At 35.1% G+C, this 25887-nt stretch overlaps 1 protein-coding gene and 1 pseudogene across 1 annotated transcript; both read right to left on the reverse strand.

Annotated features, from left to right (window-relative positions):
- Window positions 14046-15181, reverse strand: Olr1021-ps (olfactory receptor pseudogene 1021; annotated as a pseudogene).
- Or6c3b (olfactory receptor family 6 subfamily C member 3B) lies at window positions 21387-22325 on the reverse strand. Its single transcript, NM_001001075.1, is given in 1 exon segment — window positions 21387-22325. A coding segment is annotated over 1 exon segment (939 nt).
- Between the last annotated feature and the right edge of the window lie 3562 nt (window positions 22326-25887).

The following is a 25887-nucleotide window of genomic DNA, read 5'->3' on the forward strand; positions in this document are numbered from 1 at the left end:
TTCTCTTTTTTTCCAACTAAGTCTACATAAAATAAAATAAAATAAAATAAAATAAAAATTGTAAAGTAAAAATATAAAGAAAGAGTAAAGAAAAACACAAACAACTAACATAAATAATTAAATATGATAGTTGTTCATTGATTTATAATCATAGCAAAGTTCATTTCAATATAACCACTTTCAGAATTTTATTTATAAAATAAAAATAGTTAATGAGTTTATATTTCATCTCACAAACATATATTACACCTCATTGGCATCTATTTTAGTTTCCTATTTTTGGAAAACAAAAAACAAAAAAACACCATCTCCTAAGTTTACATGGAAAGGAAATGCTTTAAAGGACTCACAGTAGAGCTTACAAGTTTGTCAGGGAGGGACTTCAGGGTAAGAACTCAGGGAAGAAACTTGGCAGCAGGGACTGAAGCAGAAGCCATGGAGGAGTGCTGTTTACTAGCTAACTTGTTCATTTGGCTTTCCCAGACTGTTCCCAGGACCACACTTCCACATCACCCATCAGTCAAGGAAATGCAACAGGTTTCTCTACTCTGTTGGGGACATTTTCTCAATTGAGGTTCCTTCTGTCCAAATGACTATGGCTTGTTTCAATATGACACAAGGCTAGTCACACTCAGAATCTTACTTAACTCAAAGTTAGCAGGGTCCTTTTGTCATACTTACATGAGGCATGCCATTTGTAAGAAATTGTCCCTTAATTTCATTATTGTTTGCCTGTACTTGTCTTTCCAGTAATTTATTTAAATAAAATATTCACATGTGTGGTATTTGAAAATTTCTCAAATAAATCTCTTAAGTTGCCACATCAGTCTTACAGTCTTTATAGTAAAGGGTGGTATTACCAGTAGTCATAGTATTTCTCGATATAGATATATACATATATGATATTTCTAAGAAAGAAAATCTCTAAAGAAAAAAGTACCTTTATTATGATATGAGATTCTAACAAGGTGGGTGTGGTGATAATCAGAGCTCAGTTCCTAGAAAATAACTGGAAAACATGAACAACACACTGAGTCACCAGTTGAACTTGCTACCATAAACTCTTTTACTGGTAGGATTTCCCATTACTGTCCTCTTTCTCATGACAGTATTGAATAGAGAAAAGTACCTGTATTAAAAAAAGAAATAACTATTGTTTAACCTATAAATATAAAGCCAATGTTTCAAGTAAGAGTAATTTTATTTTAAAATAATTGTGCAAGACAGACACTTTGTATTTATGGAATATTTTGATTTAATATTAAATCTTATATATTCTACTCAATTTATAACCACATATGCATAAGGAATTTTGAAAGAAATGGAGTATCTATTTTGAATAATTCTTATATACTTAAAGCTTTAAAAATGCAGGTTATGTACGATGTGAAAAGTTAATTTCCTGGTTAGTTTTAGGCACTGTATCATAGAACCAAGTAACTTATAAACAATAACCTGTATGCGGAAATGAATATACACACCCACAGTATCAAACCTAGCACATGTCAGTAATTATAGTTAGTTCACTGCTACTATTTCATCCAGTCATCAAAAGGAACACCTGATTCATCAGTGATTTTGTTGTATGGCTAGTAATACTGGTATTCAGATGTTTTCAATTTCCAAAGGATGCTGAATTAGTTTCCTTTTCATTTCAAGCTTCTGGGTTGTCTCTCGTTCCACATTCCAAGACGTTCTTTCATTATGAGTACTTTGGTAATGCTCTTTCAGGGAGCAACATAACTTTTTCTCATTTCTGTGGTATTGATGCAGTGCAGAGTATACTGCTGTGAAATGTCTGGAAAGCTATTGCATAAATAGAGAAACATGTAAGTATTTTATGACATACTAAGGAAAGACAGTGTGATATGATATAAATAATATCAAATATAAAGTATTGTGACTAGCATTCACTAACTGGGGCTGTATTCAAACATCATGATTTTAAAATTTTTCTATTTTATAAAAGCTTTTCTGTAAGATTTTATTCAAATTCTAATCAAAAGTCAACATAATGAACACATTAAATAAAGAATTAGTAACATCTCTAGAAAATAACATTTACCAGAGTTCTAAAGAACCATAATGTAATTTTTAAAACAATTTAAAGGAGAAAATAGATAAGACCATATGTTCTGCATTGTGAATGCTACAAGAATTAATTCCAGCCTATTTAATTACTGTTTACAACATTAGAAATGCAAAAAAGTCCATAAAAGAATCAAAGGTTAATTGAAAAAAATTAATATTTTTTCTTTGCTGTTTACAGAGATATATAAAAGGATATATATGAACATTTAGCTATTTAGATAGGTTGTAAAGGAACTAAAGATTTGAGATTGGATATTTTAGCCAGATAAAGCAGACTGGGATTAAGAAAATATAATGCATCACACAATCTTTAATTGGAAAACATATATATATATATATATATATATATATATATATATATATATCCTTGATCCATAAACCATTCTAAGGATCCTTAAACATTGTGCTTATCAATGTTCTTTAGGACATGCAGATGTTATAAAATAATATATCAGAAAATATTATCATTTATAAAATCTTTCCACTGGTAACACTGATATAAATGTTTAATTATATTATACTTACAATAAATTTTCCTCTCTTGAAATTATTGTTTTCCTTTCCTTTAACAATTACACACACCAAATACCTTCATAATATGTACACACTATAAGGGGAAACTACACAAATCACATTATGGATTATATGGCCCACAGGCCAAGAAATACAATTTCATTTAGTTTTGTAGATCTTATAAATACCACACACATTTAAAAGGTTTTCTAATATTAAAATATTTTTGTAATCACTAACAATTATCTCTCTATGAGTCACCATAAGCAGATATTAAAACATTAACACCTTATCCCTTATTAGTTTCACAGATTTCTTCAGTTGAACGTGTAAATTCTGTCGAAATTGTGCTTTCATATCCCAGTTATTATCTAGGTGAACAAACAGTGGACCATTCCTTCTTCTTAATTTTATCCTAAAATATATTACAGATTTGTGTATATGTATGCTGTCTTAGAGATATTATTTTGGACTAATCTAATGAATGATAGGAAGCTTCATGAAAGTTGTATTTCTACAGTCATACAGTTCATTTATTTAAAGTACATAAAATCCTATGCAATATAAAATATACCATAATATGGAAACTCACCATCTCTGAAATAATGAAGAATTTATGCTTCTGTTTCTTATAGGAAAACATTAAATAGGAACAAACAATTCTCATGGTAACTAGAGCTAACATCATAATTTCCTAAGGGATGACAAATTGTATGTGGTAGAAGTGCTGCCTATACAAATAAACATGAACATACAAACCTGTTGTATACAAATTAACTCTAAAATAAATGTCTTACTCTACAAATCCCTGATTTAAAAGCATTTACTGTCAATCACAGGATCATGTCAGCACGTGGAAGCACTTCAAATGTGACTTCAGCTGAAAGTTCTTTGTAAGGCTCAAATTACTTTCCTATTCTCTTAGAGGTCAGTCAAAAGTTTCCAATTTTAATAACTCGAACACTATTAACGTCTAAAATTGTGTGGGAATATTTTGTGATGTATTTTTAAAAAACATAAATTGCTAAATTACTCAACGTTTAAATTTTGTTATCATCACTGTAATCAACTCCCATTAATGGAATTGCTGAATCAAAGGTAAACAGTAGTTCCCCCCCACTCCCGGAGCTGAGGACCAAATCCAGGACCTTGTGCTTCCTAGGAAAGCACTCTATCACTGAGCTAAATCCCCAACCCCAGCTAAATTCCCAACCCCTAATGAGACAAAATACATTCTTTATATTTATTCAATCAATTCTTCCATTAGTGTATGAGTGCTCCTATTTCTTTTATTCTATTTCCCCCACCCTGGGAGACCCAAGCATCCAGAAGATCCATAGTCCATTCTTCTGTGCCTTGATATTTAGGGTCTACAGATTCTAGCCTAATTGTCATTTACTAATGGCTAATATTTACATATAAATGGATATTTATCTGTCTCTATCTTGGTTACATCACTTAGGATGACCTTTTCTAGTTTCATTCATTTGCCTTTAATGATGTCATCTTTTATAATAGCTAAATAATATTCCATTGTGTAAATGAATCACATATATTTTCCATACTTCAGTTGAGGCAAATCTAAGTTGTTTCAAGTGTCTGGTTATTATAAATAGAACATCAATGTACATGTTTGAGCAGGTGTACTTGTGGTAGGGTGATATAACCTTTATGTATATGCCCAAGAGTAGTATAGTTGTGTTTTAGGTAGAATGATTTCCAGCTTTCTAAGTAACTGTTGTTCTGATTTTCTTATTGGAACACACTCCCCCATTGAAGCCAGCCCAGGCAGCCTAGCCAGGGGAGGGAACTTGACACACAGGCAATAGCTTCATCCAATATCTGGTTATGGGTCTGTGTCTGTAACACTTAGATTCTGGGTTGAGCCTTTCATGCCAGACCCCTGTCTCTAGCAAAATAAAGCATCATCAATAGTGTCAGGGATTGGTGCTTACCCATGTGATGGGTCTCAAGTTGGGCCAGTCACTGCAGTCACTGGTTGCACATTCCTTCAGTCTATGTTTCATCTTTCTCCATGTACTTCTTTTGGACAGGACAAATTTTTGGTAAAAATTTTGTGGGTCGGTTGATGCCCCATCTCCCTACTTGGGTCCCTTCCCAGCCACAGAAAGTACCCACAGGTTCCACATCCCCACTACTACACATCCAAGCCAAGGTTACCTTGATTGACCCCTGTCACCCTCTGCCACGTGGTTGGTAATTCTGAAATATCTGGATCTTAAATTCCTTTGCAATTGTGGGAAACTAGAGGGATTCTCAGTGAAAACTTGGCATCCAAAAAGGATGTTTTTACTTCTCCTAATCCATTCTATAAATTTCCCTAGCATAGTAAAAATTTTTCAGTGTTGTATTAGTTTGTATGTTTCATACAACCTATAGTAGTCATAGTATGTGATGATTAATAAATATTTTATGGATGATAGAGAAACATTAACAGAAACCATTTGATTAGCGTATACTTTTTCTCAATCGTTATAGAGGCACTATCAAATTTCTTACAGTAACCTTTAATGAAACATACTGTTATTTTTTTTATCTTTATTAACTTGGGTATTTCTTATTTACATTTCAATTGCTATTGCCTTTCACGGTTTTTGGGCCAACATCCCCCTAACCCCTCCCCCTCCCCTGCTTTATAGGTATTCCCCTCCCTATCTCCACCCATTACCACCCTCCCACCAACAATCACATTCACTGGGGTTTCCGTCTTGGCAGAACCAAGGGATTCTTCATCCACTGGTGCTCTTACTAGGCTATTCATTACTACCTATGAGGTTGGAGCCCAGGGTCAGTCGATGTATAGTCTTTGGGTAATGGCTTAGTCCCTGGAAGCTCTGGTTGATTGGCATCGTTGTTCATATGGCATCTCAAGCCCCTTCAAGCTCTTTCAGTCTTTTCTAAGATTCCGTCAACCGGGGTCCCGTTCTCAGTTCAGTGGTTTAATGATGGCATTCGCCTATGTATTTGCTGTATTCTGGCTGTGTCTCTGAGGAGAGATGTACATCCGGTTCCTGTCGGCCTGCGCTTCTTTGCTTCATCCATCTTATCTAGTTATGTGGCTGTATATGTATGGGGCATTTTTGGCAAAGACTCTGAATGGGTGTTCCTTCTGCCTCTGTTCTAAACTTTGCCTCCCTATTCCATGCCAAGGGTATTCTTGTTCCCCTTTTAAAGAAGGAGTGAAGCATTCACATTTTGGTCATCCTTCTTGTCTGTCATGTATTCTGTGCATTTAGGGTAATTCAAGTCATTGTTGGTGGGTTTGCAGACTGGTGCAACCATTCTGAAAATCAGTCTGGAGGTTCCTCTGATAATTGGACATTGAACTACCTGAGGACCCAGCTATACCTCTCTTGGGCATATACCCAAAAGATGCCCCAACATATAACAAAGACACGTGCTCCACTATGTTCATAGCAGCCTTATTTATAATAGTCAGAAGCTGGAGAGAACCCAGATGCCTTTCAACAGAGGAATGGATACAGAAAATGTGGTACATCTAGACAATGGAATATTACTCAGCTATCAAAAGCAATGCCTTTATGAAATTCATAGACAAATGGATAGAACTGGAAAATAGCATCCTGAGTGAAGATAACCCAATCACAGAAAAACACACGGTATGCACTCATTGATAAGTTGATATTAGCCAAAATGATTGAGTTACCCTAGATGCACAGAACACATGAAACATACTGCTAAAAGATATATTTTCTTTTCTTTCTTTTTTCTTTTTTTTTCAGAGCTGGGACCGAAGCTAAAAGATATTTTTAATACTTAAAATACTACTATTGAAATTATTTTTATAGTATAAAATACAGTTTATTCAGGGCATCGGAAGGTGAGTTGAGAGGATAGTAGGGACAGAGAAAGGGGGGAGAGAGAGAGGTAATAGAGGCCATCCACAAAGCAGGCGTAGAGAGAGTGGGAGGGAATGGAGAGAGAGGGAGGATTAGCAGCAAGAGAAGAGAGCAAGAAAAAAAGAGGTACTACTGAAATTATTAAATATGTTGTTTGCAATGATGGCATGTACCTATAGTCTCAGTGTAAACCTGAACTAAATGAGTACTTGTAAAATTGTAAAAAAAAGGGCGCAGATCTTCCTGGTCGCTGCTGCCGCAGAGAGCTCGTAGGCAACAACCCACAAGCGAACTTGAGCTTCGGGACCACAGGTAAGACCAACTTTTCTGCTGCAAGAGACCTGCCTGGTGAACTCAGGACACACAGAGGCAAAATTCCTCTAGGACCGGGCACTTCCTGTGTTTACCGGGAGTCCCAAACCCGCGGATCCCGGCCCGCAGCAGCTCTCTTCTCCCAAACCCCGTGGGAGAGAGACCTCACCACCTAGTCAGGTGGGCACTCCTGAGGCTGCAAAGCAAAAGAGACCACCAACACTGCCCACCCCTGCTCACATCCCTGGCAAAAGAGGAAACTGTATAAGGGCTCTGGGTTCCCGTAGAGGAGGGCCCAAGAGCAGCAGGAACGCTGTATCTGAAACACCGCCAGAACCTGAAGGGATCTACCAGATAAACAGTTCTCTGCACCCAAATCCCATGGGAGGGAGACCTAAACCTTAAGAGACGCAGACATGCCTGGGAAACCAGAAGAGACTGCACTCTGCACACATCTCTGACTCCAGAGGAAAACACCAAATGCCATCTGGAACCCTAGTACATGGAAGCTCCCGGAGAGGGCAGCGCAGTTCTTCCTGGTTGCTGCCGCAACAGAGAGCTCATAGGCAGCACCCCATGAGCAAACTAGAGCCTCGGGACCACAGGTAAGACCAACTTTTCTGCTGCAAGTGACCTGCCTGGTGAACACCAGACATAGGCCCACAGGAACAGCTGAAGACCTGTAGATAGGAAAAAGTGCACGCCTGAAAGCAGAACACTCTGTCCCCATAACTGGCTGAAAGAAAACAGGAAAACAGGTCTACAGCACTCCTGACACACAGGCTTATAGGAGAGTCTAGCCACTGTCAGAAATAGCAGAACAAAGTAACACTAGAGATAATCTGATGGCAAGAGGCAAGCGCAGGAACCCAAGCAACAGAAACCAACACTACATGGCATCATCGGAGCCCAATTCTCCCACCAAAACAAACACGGAATATTCAAAATATTCAGAAAAGCAAGATCTAGTTTCAAAATCATATTTGATCATGATGCTGGAGGACTTCAAGAAAGACGTGAAGAACTCCCTTAGAGAAACACAGGAAAACATTAATAAACAAGTAGAAGCCTACAGAGAGGAATCGCAAAAATCCCTGAAAGAATTCCAGGAAAACACAATCAAACAGTTGAAGGAATTAAAAACGGAAATAGAAGCAATCAAAAAGAACACATGGAAACAACCCTGGATATAGAAAACCAAAAGAAGAGACAAGGAGCTGTAGATACAAGCTTCACCAACAGAATACAAGAGATGGAAGAGAGAATCTCAGGAGCAGAAGATTCCATAGAAATCATTGACTCAACTGTCAAAGATCATGTAAAGCAGAAAAAGCAACTGGTCCAAAAAATACAGAAAATCCAGGATTCAATGAGAAGATCAAACCTAAGAATAATAGGTATAGAAGTGAGTGAAGACTCCCAGCTCAAAGGACCAGTAAATATCTTCAACAAAATCATAGAAGAAAACTTCCCTAACCTAAAGAAAGAGATACCCATAGGAATACAAGAAGCCTACAGAACTCCAAATAGATTGGACCAGAAAAGAAACACCTCCCATCACATAATAGTCAAAACACCAAACACACAAAATAAAGAAAGAATATTAAAAGCAGTAAGGGAAAAAGGTCAAGTTAACTATAAAGGCAGACCTTTCAGAATCACACCAGACTTTTCGCCAGAGACTATGAAAGCCAGAAGATCCTGGAAAGATGTCATAAAGACCCTAAGAGAACACAAATGCCACCCCAGGTTACTGTATCCTGCAAAACTCTCAATTAACATAGACGGAGAAACCAAGATATTCCATGACAAAACCAAATTTACACAATATCTTTCTACAAATCCAGCACTACAAAGGATAATAAATGGTAAAGCCCAACATAAGGAGGCAAGCTATACCCTAGAAGAAGCAAGAAACTAATCGTCTTGGCAACAAAACAAAGAGAAGAAAAGCACACAAACATAATCTCATATCTAAATATGAATATAACAGGAAGCAATAATCACTATTCCTTAATATCTCTCAACATCAATGGCCTCAACTCCCCAATAAAAAGACATAGATTAACAAACTGGATACACAACGAAGAACCTGCATTCTGCTGCGCACAGGAAACACACCTCAGAGACAAAGACAGACACTACCTCAGAGTGAAAGGCTGGAAAACAACTTTCCAAGCAAATGGTCAGAAGAAGCAAGCTGGAGTAGCCATTCTAATATCAAATAAAATCAATTTTCAACTAAAATTCATCAAAAAAGATAAGGAAGGACACTTCATATTCATAAAAGGAAAAATCGAACAAGATGAACTCTCAATCCTAAATATCTATGCCCCAAATACAACGGCACCTACATACGTAAAAGAAACCTTAGTAAAGCTCAAAGCACACGTTGCACCTCACACAATAATAGTAGGAGATTTCAACACCCCACTCTCATCAATGGACAGATCATGGAAACAGAAATTAAACAGAGACGTAGACAGACTAAGAGAAGTCATGAGCCAAATGGACTTAACAGATATTTATAGAACATTCTATCCTAAAGCAAAAGCATATAGCTTCTTCTCAGCTCCTCATGGTACTTTCTCCAAAATTGACCATATAATTGGTCAAAAAACGGGCCTCAACAGGTACAGAAAGATACACATAATCCCATGTGTGCTATCAGACCACCACGGCCTAAAACAGGTCTTCAATAACAATAAGGGAAGAATGCCCACATATACGTAGAAATTGAACAATGCTCTACTAAATGATAACCTGGTCAAGGAAGAAATAAAGAAAGTAATTAAAAACTTTTAGAATTTAATGAAAATGAAGGTACAACATACCCAAACTTGTGGGACACAATGAAAGCTGTACTGAGAGGAAAACTCATAGCGCTGAGTGCCTACAGAAAGAAACAGGAAAGAGCATATGTCAGCAGCTTGACAGCACATTTAAAAGCCCTAGAACAAAAAGAAGCAAATACACCCAGGAGGAGTAGAAGGCAGGAAATAATCAAACTCAGAGCTGAAATCAACCAAGTAGAAACAAAAAGGACCATAGAAAGAATCAACAGAACCAAAAGTTGGTTCTTTGAGAAAATCAACAAGATAGATAAACCCTTAGCCAGACTAACGAGAGGACAGAGAGAGTTTGTCCAAATTAACAAAATCAGAAATGAAAAGGGAGACATAACTACAGATTCAGAGGAAATTCAAAAAATTATCAGATCTGAAAATAAAAGCTTATATTCAACAAAACTTGAAAATCTGCAGGAAATGGACAATTTCCTAGACAGATACCAGGTACCGAAGTTAAATCAGGAACAGATAAACCAGTTAAACAACACCATAACTCCTAAGGAAATAGAAGCAGTCATTAAAGGTCTCTCAACCAAAAGGAGCCCAGGTCCAGACGGGTTTTGTGCAGAATTCTATCAGACCTTCATAGAAGACCTCATACCAATATTATCCAAACTATTCCACAAAATTGAAACAGATGGAGCACTACCAAATTCCTTCTATGAAGCCACAATTACTCTTATACCTAAACCACACAAAGACCCAACAAAGAAAGAGAACTTCGGACCAATTTCCCTTATGAATATCGACGCAAAAATACTCAATAAAATTCTGGCAAACCGAATCCAAGAGCACATAAAAGCACCATCCACCATGTTCAAGTAGGCTTCATCCCAGGCATGCAGGGACGGTTTAATATACGGAAAACCATCAACGTGATCCATTATATAAACAAACTGAAAGAACAAAACCACATGATCATTTCATTAGATGCTGAGAAAGCATTTGACAAAATTCAACACCCCTTCATGATAAAGGTCCTGGAAAGAATAGGAACTCAAGGCCCATACCTAAACATAGTAAAACCCATATACAGCAAACCAGTTGCTAACATTAAACTAAATGGAGAGAAACTTGAAGCAATCCCACTAAAATCATGGACTAGACAAGGCTGCCCACTCTCTCCCTACTTATTCAATATAGTTCTTGAAGTTCTAGCCAGAGCAGTCAGACAACAAAAGGAGGGCAAGGGGATACAGATCGGAAAAGAAGAAGTCAAAATATCACTATTTGCAGATGATATGATAGTATATTTAAGTGATCCCAAAAGTTCAACCAGAGAACTACTAAAGCTGATAAACAACTTCAGCAAAGTGGCTGGGTATAAAATTAACTCAAATAAATCAGTAGCCTTCCTCTACACAATAGAGAATCAAGCCGAGAAAGAAATTAGGGAAACGACACCCTTCATAATAGACCCAAATAATATAGTACCTCAGTGTGACTTTAACCAAGCAAGTAAAAGATTTGTACAATAAAAACTTCAAGACTCTAAAGAAAGTAATTGAATAAGACCTCAGAAGATTGAAAGATGTCCCATGCTCATGGATTGGCAGGATTAATATAGTAAAAATGGCCATTTTACCAAAAGTGATCATCAGATTCAATGCAATCCCTATCAAAATACCAATCCAATTCTTCAAAGAGTTAGACAGAACAATTTGCAAATTCATCTGGAATACCAAAAAACCCAGTATAGCTAAAACTATCCTCAACAATAAAAGGACTTCAGGGGGAATCACTATCCCTGAACTCAAGCAGTATTACAGAGCAATAGTGATAAAAACTGCATGGGGCTCTACTGCACAGATCAAGTGTGGGGTAAAACACAGTCCTTCTAAGACTGAACCCCCAGTGAACTATACTGTTGTGGGGAGGGCGGCAATGGGGGGAGAATGGGGAGGGGAACACCCGTAAGGAAGGGGAGGGGGAGGGGGACGTTTTCCCGGAAACCAGGAAAGGGAATAACACTCGAAATGTATATAAGAAATACTCAAGTTAATAAAAAAAAAAAAAGAAAGAAAAAAATTGTAAAAAAAAATGCTGTGTTTTACCCCACACTTGATCTGTGCAGTAGAGCCCCATGACATCTGTTAGATAACCTTATCTCAGTCAGCAAAGATTCTCACCTGATTTGCTCTATCCCATATCACACTGCTAATGGCTACTGCCTGAGTCTGGCAACAATCCTTCTACACATCAAGTTCCCGAGGCAGGTTGCGGCCCTGCCAAACATACATATCCCAATTACGTGGTGGGCTAGCATATATAGCCACCACACCCTCTCTTGAACTTAAATTGCCACATGAAAGAACACACCACACAAAATCAATTGAAAATATTTAAGTGCCCATCTAGACATGCAAAGCCCTATACACATCATCCCTTAAGAATATTCATAACAACTTGTAAATGTGCAGAGAGTAATCTTAATATCTGCCTCCATCTGCTCTCTCTCTCTCTCTCTCTCTCTCTCTCTCTCTCTCTCTCTCTCTCTCTCTGTCCCTCCTTCCCTTCCCCCTCCCTCTCCCCCACTTTGATCCATCTCCATCCTCCCAGAATCTACCAAGCTTACAACCTCCTCTGCTATTCTTTTAAGGATCTTTATGTTTCTAAATTTTTTCTTTTTCTTCTTTTTCTGAAAAGAAGATAAAGCACCTGCAGGAGGGATCCCATAATAATTGGTAACATATTCAGTCTTGGTAGATTGCTTGCGCTATCCAGAAACCTTCACTAGATCAATCTATTTCCAGTACATTTCTTGAGATCTATTCATTCCTTGAAAACAACTTCATTGTGAAACCAACCCTTCAGCACATGAAACTTTTAGTCATATCACAACACTAACAATAACTTTATGCATATGGAATATTTACAAATGTTTTAAGATTCATTATTTTTATTTTTTTCCTTTTTTTTTTCAGAGCTGGGGACCGAACCTAGGGCCTTGCACTTCCTAGGCAAGCGCTCTACCACTGAACTAAATCCCCAACCCCCATTTTTATTATTTTTAATTATGTGCATGTGTGTGGGTTTCTGTGCATTAGTACAGGGGGCAATAGAAAACAGTAGTTTTATACATTTGCAACCAGTAATACAACTGACTATGAGCCAGCTGCCTTGGGTACTGGGGGCTAAATTCAGGACTTCTGGAAACACTGGATTCTTAGTTTGGCTCCTGAATATTTATTTATATAAATCATGGTTTTAAATGGTATTAAGAAATGTTATAAATTAAATACATACCATAATTCAAACTTTTTGAAAGTATGCTATGAAGTGTATATATGTATAGATACCCATATATTCATATTTTAATAAATATATGAATACATAATATATTTGATTATTTTTATGTTCAAATTCTAGAGCAGTTTTGATCAAGAAATCCTTAAAAATATAATTATATATGGTAAATATTTGTCTGCTAATATTCAAAATGTGGCTTTCTGTTGATAGATTCTGTGAAAACAAATTTGAATCCTGAGTATAAGGACCAATTCTTCACTATTTTTTTTACAATATGTGTCTACTATTTTATCTATTTATTCATGTATTTGTATATATCGGTTACATTTAGGGAAATGATGCTAATCATTTGTATTGTGAGCAAGTAGGAATTTAATAATATAAATGTTTATTTAACATTAATACCTAAGGTTTAAATGAGTAGTGGTCTTTGATGACTCATTAATAATCAAATCACTGAAGCATAACTTATGAAAATGAGCATCCGCTAGCATGTCTTGACTAACATAAAAAAACCACACATTTTATTCATGTGTTGGGACCATCTCAGCCTGGCAGGCTAGGAAAACTATGAATATCCCCATGAAAAGCAGAAGCAAACTTTGAGTGATAGGCCTTATCGACCTGAGCAGAAACATCTGTCTTGGCTGCAGCTGTGAGTTTGATGTGCCAGAGCTAAGAAGACGCAGCCTTGGCATGTTGGACTTAAAAAGCTGCAGTCTTGTCATCTGGAATTAATGAGCTGCAAAGATATGGAAACTTATCCCACTGCTGTGCTGTTGCTACCTCCACATTACTGTTCTGGGGATGGGTTTTGTGGTCTCTCCATTTACATACTCTAGTGCTAAATATTAAACTTTGAGCCTTGATCAGAACAGTGTCTTAGCTCCGTGTTTCTCTCACCCCCTTCCCTTTTCATTTCCAGCGCTCCTTTCAGGTGAGCCCTGCTCGACCTTAAGTAGTTGGTTGGCTACAATGGGTATTCTTCAATTTGGCATTTAAACCATTCTTTCAAAGGCAACTTGAATTTGTAATATCTATATAATGTTTTAGCAAACATTAATTGATTATCCAATACAATATGGCAATACCTAAGAAAGTAAAACTGTGTTAAAACTATCTAGGAAAGCAATTTTAATTGGATGATCAAGGATAGAGAGCTATTTTGTTATATTGTTGTTTATTCTATTTTGTTATTTTACTTGGCCTTCAGTGTACCTCTCATTCATAAGCCACATCGTTTCATGTACTTATGAAAACACCATCTTCCTTGCTAGGTTCATAAAGGCTTGCTTGTCTTGCTGATTCCTTGGGCTATAAATGAAGGGATTTAAAATGGGGGCTACTGAAGTGTTTAGTATGGCAACTATCTTGGTCAATGATGCTCTATTGGCAGCTGAGGGTTTAATGTACAAAACATGCAGCTGCCATAAGTGATGGAGATGACAATAGTTTGGGAAGAACACGTGGAAAAGGCCTTTGTCCTCTGACTAGTAGAAGGAATCTTCACAATTGTTCTGATGATGTATGTGTAGGACAGAAATATTAACACCAAAGTGAACATTAGTGTAAAGACAGCACAGGATAACCCCATTCTCTCCAGGAACTTTGTGTCTGAACATAAAAGTTGAAGCAGGGAGAAATAATTACAGGTATAGTGATCAATGATATTAGACCCACAGTAATCAAGCTGTAGAAGTAACATCAGTGCAGGGAAGATCAGTGTAGAAGTAACATCAGTGCAGTCAGGAGGCAAAGACCAGCATGGTGCAGACCTTATGACTTTTAATGGTCAGCTAATGCAGGGGCTTGCAGATGACAGTGTAACGGTCATAGGACATGGCAGCTAGAAGGTAAAAATCAGTAATTCCCAAAAGAATGGAAAAAAAATTACTGAGCTATAAAGTTGTTGAAGGATATGGTTTTATCCCTGAGATAACAGTGCCCACAAACTTGGGTATGGTGACGGATATGAAAGATACTTCTAAAACAGAGAAATTTCTGAGGAAGAAATATATGGAAGTCTGGAGGTGAGAATCCAACAATGTGAGAGTGATCATGGTCAGGTTCCCTGTGATGCTGAGTGTGTAGGTGATGAAGAGAAAGATGAAGATCACAACCTGGAGCTTTGGGTCACCTGACAATCCCAGAAGAGTAAACGCTATAGGTTCTGTATGGTTGCTTATTCTGCAGTTACTTTTTTTCCTTCTGCCAAATCTATATACAAAACCAGAAAGAATCATGTAGATTTGAGGGTTCATGAAAATCAAAACAAGGGACTGTCATATTGTTCAAGTAGTATGCTGTTTCCACCTGTAGGGGAAATTTAAAGCTCTTCAATACTAGTGATTCTTTGATTACATTTCTTTGTTCAGAGAACAACTCCACATTCAGGGCAGTTTGAAAAGGTTTGGAATCAAAAGTGTAATACAATACCTCTCATCTCAATAAGCAAGGAAATTATGAAAAATATTCTCTTGGGGTGTGTAGAGAAAAAAGTAATCTAAGACAGTTCAGTAATGATGTGAACTTAGTACAACTTGTGTGAGAACAGAATGAAGGTTCCCCAAATAGGAACTATGGATTTAGCATATATTCCTGTGGCCCTGTTCTAAGGTATATATTCAATTAATGCTATTAGAAACAGGGTTTTACTTTTCATAGAAAGTGGAATGAGCTTGTAACACCCAGGAAACCTTAAGGACATCTTATGTTCAATCTTTACCATTTACTAGCCTGAAAGTCAGTTAACTCCTTTTGCTCCATTTCCCATAATGTAAATATACAGTTTCTTGTGCAGGCAACTCAGTATCACAGGGCAACTTTAAGATATGTGAACGTATGTGAAACATTTGAATATTATTATCTACATGATCATGATTGTGAGTACATGTAGCTCAGTGTAATGACAACCAAATCACGTTTTCTCACTCCTTCATTTCCATGACATGAACAGTAACACTGGCTTTCTCCACATGTAAAACCTTACATTCATTCCTGTCAATACAACACACCATGCTATCCTTTCCTTTCAATCCTACATGACTTAGTGCAATCACAAAAGGAAAAGATTTCATTATCAAAGCTATTTTAATATGTGTTATGCTTAGCATAATGTTGCTTAAAGGAAGAGTTTGTCCAGCTAATGTTCCTTTTTATTTATTCACTTAGCATAATTCTCTTCTCTATGGTATACTGTGCAATTGTATTATATATGTTTTTATATTTGTATTGTAATGTGAGTTTTCTCAATTATTTACTTTATAATATATGCATAATCACTTGTTTAAAAATCTGTTTTGAAAAATTTTAAATGAAATGCTTATAAGGGAATCTAGAATATGCACAAAGATTCACTCATATATAATTTTAAATAAATTGTGAAGTATTATTTTGACTTTAGTGTTTCTTTGGTTTTGGTCAAAATTGTTATTTGTTAAATCTCTAGCTCATAAAGTATCTCATTATCAAATAGATAAGATTTGATTCCTATCATTAGTTGACATTCTTACAGTAAAATTATATTAAGCTCATATTTAAAAAGACACTAAAATTAAAATAATTACAAACATTTTCATATATATATACATACATACACACACATATATATGCTTTATGTGCTTTATGCTAGCCCTTTGAATGATCTCTCATGATAAAGCATATTTTCAATACAATATAAGCCCTTAATTGAACATCATCCACATGTGAGTAAGTCTATGGTGGTTGTTAGAGAACTGGAAGAGCTGACTTTTGAATAATGATTCTTTTTTAATTTCCACATGCTGTAGCACTTTGTAATTCACATTAAAATTAATGTACTTTATCCCTTAATATAAATGTTAATTATTTACATCAGAAAGTGTGACTAGTATTAGAAGTATGCTTAAATAATCATAATACTGAAATTTCTGATTTATTTACTGATTTATTTTCCTTATGAAAATATTCTCAAATCATGCCTTTTCCAAGTCTCTACAATGAAATAAATAACAACAATGACTCTTAGAATAAATTAGGTCAAGTATGGATAATTTATATAAAATTAATGGGGAGAAACCATATTAGAAATTATATGATACTGAAAGGTAAAAATAATGCTCTTTTGAGAGAAACGTTTGACTAATGGCATTTTAATTTTTGTATGTGTATTTGAATATTTTTGTAATACTATAAGGTACAAAGTATGATCATTTTCTTCCATGATACATTAACTTTGAAAAGCCAGTATTTTCTCAACTTTCTCTATACTTATCTATTTTTGATCAACCCTCATTAGATAAAAGTTATTAGAAAAATTATACAGAGCACATCGCGAACATAATTTATTGATCACATTTTCTTAATTCTTTACACATTCCAATATTGAAGAGCTGTTTATAATTTTGGAGCATAGGAAAAATTAATTATTAAATTCAAGGTGTGAGTAATATCTACCTTAGCTTCAAATTTCAAATTGTGAAAAATACTCTATAAACAAGAACTTAAATAATGAGGTAGAGAGGATTTAGGGTGAGTTGGGAGAGGGGAAAGAATATGACCAAAATATATTGTGAACAAAAGATTTAGATACATGCTAACAATAAGTAAACAATATACAAGAAAAATATTTTTATAAAAGTACACACTCACTGAATTATCTGGATCATGTCGGAGGGATTCTTTTGAGACCTTTTTTTTACATTTGTATTTAGCAGACTTCTCTGAACTCACTGAATGATTAGACTTATTTTTACTAAAATTATTTCATTTAATCATTCTAACACATGGGTAAATCTTTTATTCTGATTCTCAAATGGAGAATCGGATTTGGTATTTTTCATTAATTTATACAAATGTCAAATGTCAGATATCAACAGATTACCTACAATTAAGATTATTTCTTCAAAAGAGCACTAAATATGTGTCAAAAACAGAATGAGATCTGTGGAGATAATGAATCTTTGCTTTTAACCAACAGAATATGTATAAATTAGCCTAACCAGTCATGCCACATTTCAAAAAATAATTACAGTAAATCTTAAATTTGACAAAATTGAGCCCTCAATTGATGCTTAACTTTTAATGACTTCTACTTCCCTCTTTATGATCAACTTACCTGTGATTACACACAGCTTCTCAGAACTAATAGAGGAGTGGATGCATCGTCCATTGCTCTTTCTCAAAAAACTTACTCTCCCAGGAAAAGAGTTTGGGATTCCTTGTAAGTGTTTTCATCTATGTTTTCTCATTTTACTCAAAATGAATTTACTCCTTTGATTGCTAATACATAAGAAAGAATGCAGATGGACATGAACCATTCCAAGAGATGTTTTAAAATAATCATGATTTGTTAATATTTTATGTTGCAAGGAGTACTTAAAGTTTTATCCATTCACTCTGCAATTGACTCAAGGGACCAATTCACTGAATCAAAATTATCAGCAGAGGAATGTACATAAAACACTAGGGAATATCAACCATAATTGTATTAGTATCAATACTGGAAAAAGTTTGGGGACACTATCCAGTGAAACACAGTAAGATCACTCAGAAAGAAGAAATTTATCCCTTTTTTTTACATGTAGTTTCAAATCTCCCTACTTTTAAATTTTTGACTACATTAAAAAGACTTACACTTTGTGTTCCTTTTATTTATTTACTAAATTGCTCAATGAAAATGAATTAATGTTATAATTTATGTGTCAAGTATATTAGTTTCATCTTCCTTGAGAAGACCATAAATACATTAACGTTAGATTGTTATTAAAGTTCAGTATTATTGTGCAAGATTTTAGCAAATGCTGTACAAAACAATAAAACATAGTTACTTAGTGTGCTTGCTTTTATTTAATTTTAAAAATCATTTCTTTTAGTTTTTGAGATCATAATATAATTACATGATTTGTCTCCTTTTCTTTCTTCCTTCCAAACTCAAACATATAGCTCCACTTAATCCTCTTTCAAACATATGGCCTCTTTTTTCATTAATTATCATCATAGACATGTATGTATAAAAATAAAATATATGAAGTCTGTATAATACTACTTTTATGTATGTTTTTATAAATATTATTTAGTGTTGAATAACAGTTGGCATGTTCTTCCCTGGGAAAGCTTATTTCTCAAACTTTTTGCTTGCTTTTTATTTTGTTTTATTTTTTCATGTTTTAATTTCAACATTTTTATGCAATATAGTTTAATCATGGTTTTCAATTTCCAATCTCTTCTCAAATCCTCTCCATATTCTTACCCACCCAGCTCCATGCTAACTTTCTCTCTCTTGCTTGCTCTGTAAATCAAGTTATCATATCATCTAAAATTGGTCAGTGACTACAATCAATTTCACAAGTTTCCTGAGCATTGGTTACTTATAAAGAGGAGATAGTGATGGTGATTTTCATGAAGTTATAAACATTAAATGTGACACAAGATAGGTCATACATATTTCAAAATGACATTTTATAAGTGTTTCTAGAACATTTTGTATTATTTGGCATATTTTATTTAGTTTTAAAATATTTCTTAAGATTTATTTTATGAACATGAATGTTCTACCTACATGTATATATGTGTACCATGTGTTCATGGAAGTCAGAAAAAGGTGTTGGCTCCCATGGGTGTTGGGAATTGAGCTTAGGTCCTCTGCAAAAGTAACCAGTGCTCCCGTCCACTATGAAATCTTGTCATATGCACTTCATCAGTACAGCATAATGCATCATTTAAAAAAAATAGCACATTTAAAACTGTTTTGCTAGTAAAACAATGGTAATGGTGGGTACCTAAATATTGATTTGATTAGTGATAGTTCTAATATAACAGTCACATATATGATCATGTTTAAACTAAATGGGTCACCAGTCAAAACTAAACATCATAAATCTTGAAAACAGACTGGTAGGGATGATGTGTGTTGATAAATATAGGACATTTATAAAAGAGAGAAGCTTTGTGTGTATTAAGATTATTCTGTATACATGTGTGAGATTATAAAATAGCAAAACTAATAAAACACTAAAATTAAGATTACTCGGTCAGATAGCTATCCCAGAGTGTAAAAGCATTAATGATGCAACACTGGCAATCTAATGAGGACCCCTGTGATTCACATCAAAAGATGGATCTGGTGCTACCCAGCAATGTTCGCAGCATGCCTACCACAATATTAAAGGCAAAGATAAGAGTAAGAAGCACAGAAGTAGAAACAAGAGAGACCCTGCCACAGTTATGGAAGGTAAGAACTGACTCCAAAAAATTGTACTCTGACCTAAGTTTATATACCATGGTACGTGCAGGACAATAACAATAATAAAACACACATACACACATAAACATGGAAGATGTAGAAACAAGATCTAGGATTTCACCAAATCTAGGAAATAAAAATACAATGAAACTCAAGTTGCTTCTTAGTGGATAGCATTTGTAATTTCAAGAAGTGAAGAATTATTTGGATAATGTACATGGCCTGAAAAATAATGTTTATTGCAGATCTTTAATATAGTCCATGTACAAACTGTCTCATTTGTGACACAGAAGAGAAAGTTTGTGTTTGTTACAGCAGTAATATCTCTATAAAAACAGAATATAAAGTATTTTATTAAGAATAATCAGCCAAGTAATTTAAGTTCTACAGTAACTAGTTTTCCATTCATAATTACATTCATATTTTAAATTTTTAGTTTTTTTAAATTTGGGATTATAACATAATCTCTTTTGTTTTCTGTCTAAAAACCTCCCATATAATCTCTATTCTCTTTCAAATTCATGGCCTCTTTTTTCAGTGTGTGTGTGTGTGTGTGTTCAGGGCTAACAATTTGCCATAGTTTTTTTAATCAGATTGAAGGGTGTGATCATGTCTGTGATCCAAGCTATTTTGGAAAATGAGGTTTAAGAAATAGCGATTCAGCAGCAAATACAGAGGCGAATGCCAGCAGCAAACCACTGAACTGAGAATAGGACCCCCGTTGAAGGAATCAGAGAAAGAACTGGAAGAGCTTGAAGGGGCTCGAGACCCCATATGTGCAACAATGCCAAGCAACCGGAGCTTCCAGGGACTAAGCCACTACCATGGACTGACCCTGGACTCTGACCTCATAGGTAGCAATGAATATCCTAGTAAGAGCACCAGTGGAAGGGGAAGCCCTGGGTCCTGCTAAGACTGAACCCCCAGTGAACTAGACTGTTGGGGGAGGGCGACAATGGGGGGAGGGTTGGGAGGGGAACACCCATAAGGAAGGGGAGGAGGAGGGGTATGTTTGCCCGGAAACCGGGAAAGGGAATAACACTCGAAATGTATATAAGACATACTCAAGTTAATAAAAAAAATTAAAAAAAAAAAAAAGAAATAGCGATTCAGCCAAGCCTGGGCTACAAAGAGGAAGCACAAGAGTAACTTGGTGAGAGAGCATTGAGATAGGCTCTGTAAGATCAGTAAAAAATATAAAGGGTTTAAATTTTGATTAAGTTTTATTGAATATGTAAAATGACATCTCTTCATATAAACACATTTTTTTCATTTGTTTCTGTAAAACCCTACCTTATGAACCAAGTCTTTAAAAGCTTGTTTTACTTGGTGGTTCCTCAAGGTATAAATAAAAGGGTTCAACATGGGAGCAACTGAAGTGCTGAGAATAGCCACTGTTTTGGTGAGTGATGCTCTTTCATTTGCTGATGGCTTCACATAGATAAATATACAGCTTCCATAAGACATGGAGATGACAATCATGTGAGAGGAACAGGTGGAGAAAGCCTTTTTTCTCTGACTGGCTGATGGAATTCTTAAAATAGTCCTGAAAATGCACATGTAAGATAAAATCACCAATGCCAACGTGGACAGTAGAGAAACCAGAGCAACATAGAAACCAGTCACTTCTAGGAGCCAGGTGTCTGAGCAAGACAGCTGTAAAAGGGGAAAATAGTCACAGCAGAAATGGTCGATGACATTGGAAGCACAGAAATCCAACTTTAGGACCAGCATAAGTGGTGGGAAGATGGTCAGGAATCCTGCTAGCCATGAGGTGAGGACAAAAAGGGTGCAGGCTTTCTGATTCATGATGAGGGTGTAGTGAAGTGGCTTGCAGATGACAACATAGCGATCGAAAGACATAGTGGTTAGAAGAAAAATTTCTGTCACCCCCATGAAGATGAAGAAAAATAACTGAGCCAAACAGTTATTATAGGAAATGGTCTTGACTTGAGTAATTATTGATGCTAAAATCTGGGAATGGAAACACTGGTGAAAATAATTTCTTAAAAAGGAGAAATTACGAAGGAAATAATACATAGGAGTCTTTAAGTGAGAGTCCAGCAATGTGAGCATTATGATGGTTAGGTTTCCAATGATGCTTACTATGTAAGTTATTAATAAAAAGATGAAGATTACTACCTGAAGCTTTCTATTGCCTGATATTCCCAAGAGCACAAACTCTGTAATTATAGTGTAGTTTTTCATACTTATTTTCTCTTCTAATAAAATATAATGATGAAAAAGTGATCAAACAGTTTATATAATGGGGTTAAATTGAAATATCTATATATTGACATTACCATCTCCAAAACGATTTCTTTTAAAAGTTACTACATGTGCATTTGCAATATTTCAACTAACATGTTGATAATTAGTATTGTCTTCCTTTATAATATATGTAGGTGTCATTCACTTATCATCAAAGCATGCAGGTCAAAGCCAATACTTCTTCATTACTACTGAAATAGAGACCATATACTATATTGAAAAGGGAAATATACTCATGTATCATTGCTTAAAATTCCCTTCTTAATGTTTTCATATGAAACATTTGCTTACATACAAAATTTCTATAAGAGTAATAAAACCAGGAAAGACAGATTGCTCCATGGTAATTATTAACTTTACCAGTAATTTGAACACTGTCACAAAATAGCTTCCTGGAAAGCACATGTATTAATTTCTAGTTTCTGACAATATCTGCTTTTACAACTGAAATATATAATATTTAAAATCAATTCTGATGCCATTTGAAACTTATATGATTTATTGATAGAATTCAATGAACAAATATATAATGCATAATATTGTAAAATTTTGCATTCTTACAAAAATCATTTTCATGTATAACCACAAGTACCTGTGTGCTTGCAACCAGAGAGATGTAGGATTGCCATTATATTGGTTATGATAAGAGTAACATTTGTCAAATATCTAGAAGACAGAAATATAATAATAATACAATATATTATAATACAATACATTTATATGATTATCATATGAAATAGTTTAATTAAAAATGATCTTTTAAATATTTGCTTAGTATTTTTACCCTCACTTTTATGAGAACTAAAAGGAATTCATAGGGAAGCTTTGCTCTTTGTGTGGAAATATAGCATTGCTTCCCTTCTTGAAGACTCTCCAGATTAAATTTAACAATTGTTAGATTTACTTTATTGAACATGTCTGGTATAAGTGACATGGCCTCCTAGCTGACCTGTTTAATACTAATACCCAGTAAACAACATAAGGTCTGTGGCATAAGTTTTCCATTATTTTGTGATTTTTTTCTCTGTCTCTAACAGGACATGCCCATCTTAGCAAGAGGTAATTAATAAAAATTACTAGTCATTTCCACTTTTCCATGTAATGTTTTTGATAATAAGTGATGTACTTTTTGCAGTATACATATTTGTCAATAATTTATCATTAAACATGCAAGTCAAAAGCCAACTTATTATTATTTGAGAAATTGTTGAACTATATTAAATGTTTTTTCTACTAAGAATAAATGTTAAAATAGTAATTAAAGTTCTCCAGTTCATTTTAATTAATAGACATTAAATTATTATTTAATTAATAATTAATTTTAAATAACAGACAGAATGAGCTTATTTAAAACACAGAACTTTCCTTTCTTATATTGTTTAGCTATACATTAGAAGTGTATAATTTCCATTTAAAATGTAATCTTAAAACTTCCCAAAATGTGAAATATATTTTAATATATTCTTCAGAATAATTTTTGGCATTCAGTTTTTTGGCATTCATGTACATATATATGTGTAGTGAGAGAGTTTTACTATATACCTTTGATTGGCCTGGAACTCACTATGTAGAGCAGACTGGCCTGGAATTCATAGAGATATGCTTGCCTCTCTATATAATATTCTTAATCCTTCTATATGATCAAAATTATGACGAGGAACTGCATTATAAAATTTTCTGAGTTGAATCACAATAATTCTTTAATTTCTAGGGAAAAGTGTATGGTGAGACATTTTAAGTTCTCTGTAGAAGGTAAAGAATGAATATTACATAAGAATAAGACAACCTTCCCTTCTTTTCACTATAAATCCCATATTTATAGAACATTCTATCCTAAAGCAAAAGGATATACCTTCTTCTCAGCTCCTCATGGTACTTTCTCCAAAATTGACAATATAATTGGTCAAAAAACGGGCCTCAACAGGTACAGAAAGATAGAAATAATCCCATGCGTGCTATCGGACCACCACGGCCTAAAACTGGTCTTCAATAACAATAAGGGAAGAATGCCCACATATACGTGGAAATTGAACAATGCTCTACTCAATGATAACCTGGTCAAGGAAGAAATAAAGAAAGAAATTAAAAACTTTTTAGAATTTAATGAAAATGAAGGTACAACATACCCAAACTTATGGGACACAATGAAAGCTGTGCTAAGAGGAAAACTCATAGCGCTGAGTGCCTGCAGAAAGAAACAGGAAAGAGCATATGTCAGCAGCTTGACAGCACACCTAAAAGCTCTAGAACAAAAAGAAGCAAATACACCCAGGAGGAGTAGAAGGCAGGAAATAATCAAACTCAGAGCTGAAACCAACCAAGTAGAAACAAAAAGGACCATAGAAAGAATCAACAGAACCAAAAGTTGGTTCTTTGAGAAAATCAACAAGATAGATGAACCCTTAGCCAGACTAACGAGAGGACACAGAGAGTGCGTCCAAATTAACAAAATCAGAAATGAAAAGGGAGACATAACTACAGATTCAGAGGAAAATCAAAAAATCATCAGATCTTACTATAAAAACCTATATTCAACAAAACTTGAAATTCTTCAGGAAATGGACAATTTCCTAGACAGATACCAGGTATCGAAGTTAAATCAGGAACAGATAAACCAGTTAAACAACCCCATAACTCCTAAGGAAATAGAAGCAGTCATTAAAGGTCTCCCAACCAAAAAGAGCCCAGGTCCAGACGGGTTTAGTGCAGAATTCTATCAAACCTTCATAGAAGACCTTATACCAATATTATCCAAACTATTCCACAAAATTGAAACAGATGGAGCCCTACCGAATTCCTTCTATGAAGCCACAATTACTCTTATACCTAAACCACAAAAAGACCCAACAAAGAAAGAGAACTTCAGACCAATTTCCCTTATGAATATCGACGCAAAAATACTCAATAAAATTCTGGCAAACCGAATTCAAGAGCACATCAAAACAATCATCCACCATGATCAAGTAGGCTTCATCCCAGGCATGCAGGGATGGTTTAATATAAGGAAAACCATCAACGTGATCCATCATATAAACAAACTGAAAGAACAGAACCACATGATCATTTCATTAGATGCTGAGAAAGCATTTGACAAAATTCAACACCCCTTCATGATAAAAGTCCTGGAAAGAATAGGTATTCAAGGCCCATACCTAAACATAGTAAAAGCCATATACAGCAAACCAGTTGCTAACATTAAACTAAATGGAGAGAAACTTGAAGCAATCCCACTAAAATCAGGGACTAGACAAGGCTGCCCACTCTCTCCCTACTTATTCAATATAGTTCTTGAAGTTCTAGCCAGAGCAATCAGACAACAAAAGGAGATCAAGGGGATACAGATCGGAAAAGAAGAGGTCAAAATATCACTATTTGCACACGACATGATAGTATATTTAAGTGATCCCAAAAGTTCCACCAGAGAACTACTAAAGCTGATAAACAACTTCAGCAAAGTGGCTGGGTATAAAATTAACTCAAATAAATCAGTTGCCTTCCT

Source organism: Rattus norvegicus, chromosome 7, assembly GCF_021556685.1.
Source record: "Rattus norvegicus strain SHRSP/BbbUtx chromosome 7, alternate assembly SHRSP_T2T, whole genome shotgun sequence".
Classification (NCBI taxonomy): Eukaryota; Metazoa; Chordata; class Mammalia; order Rodentia; family Muridae; genus Rattus; species Rattus norvegicus.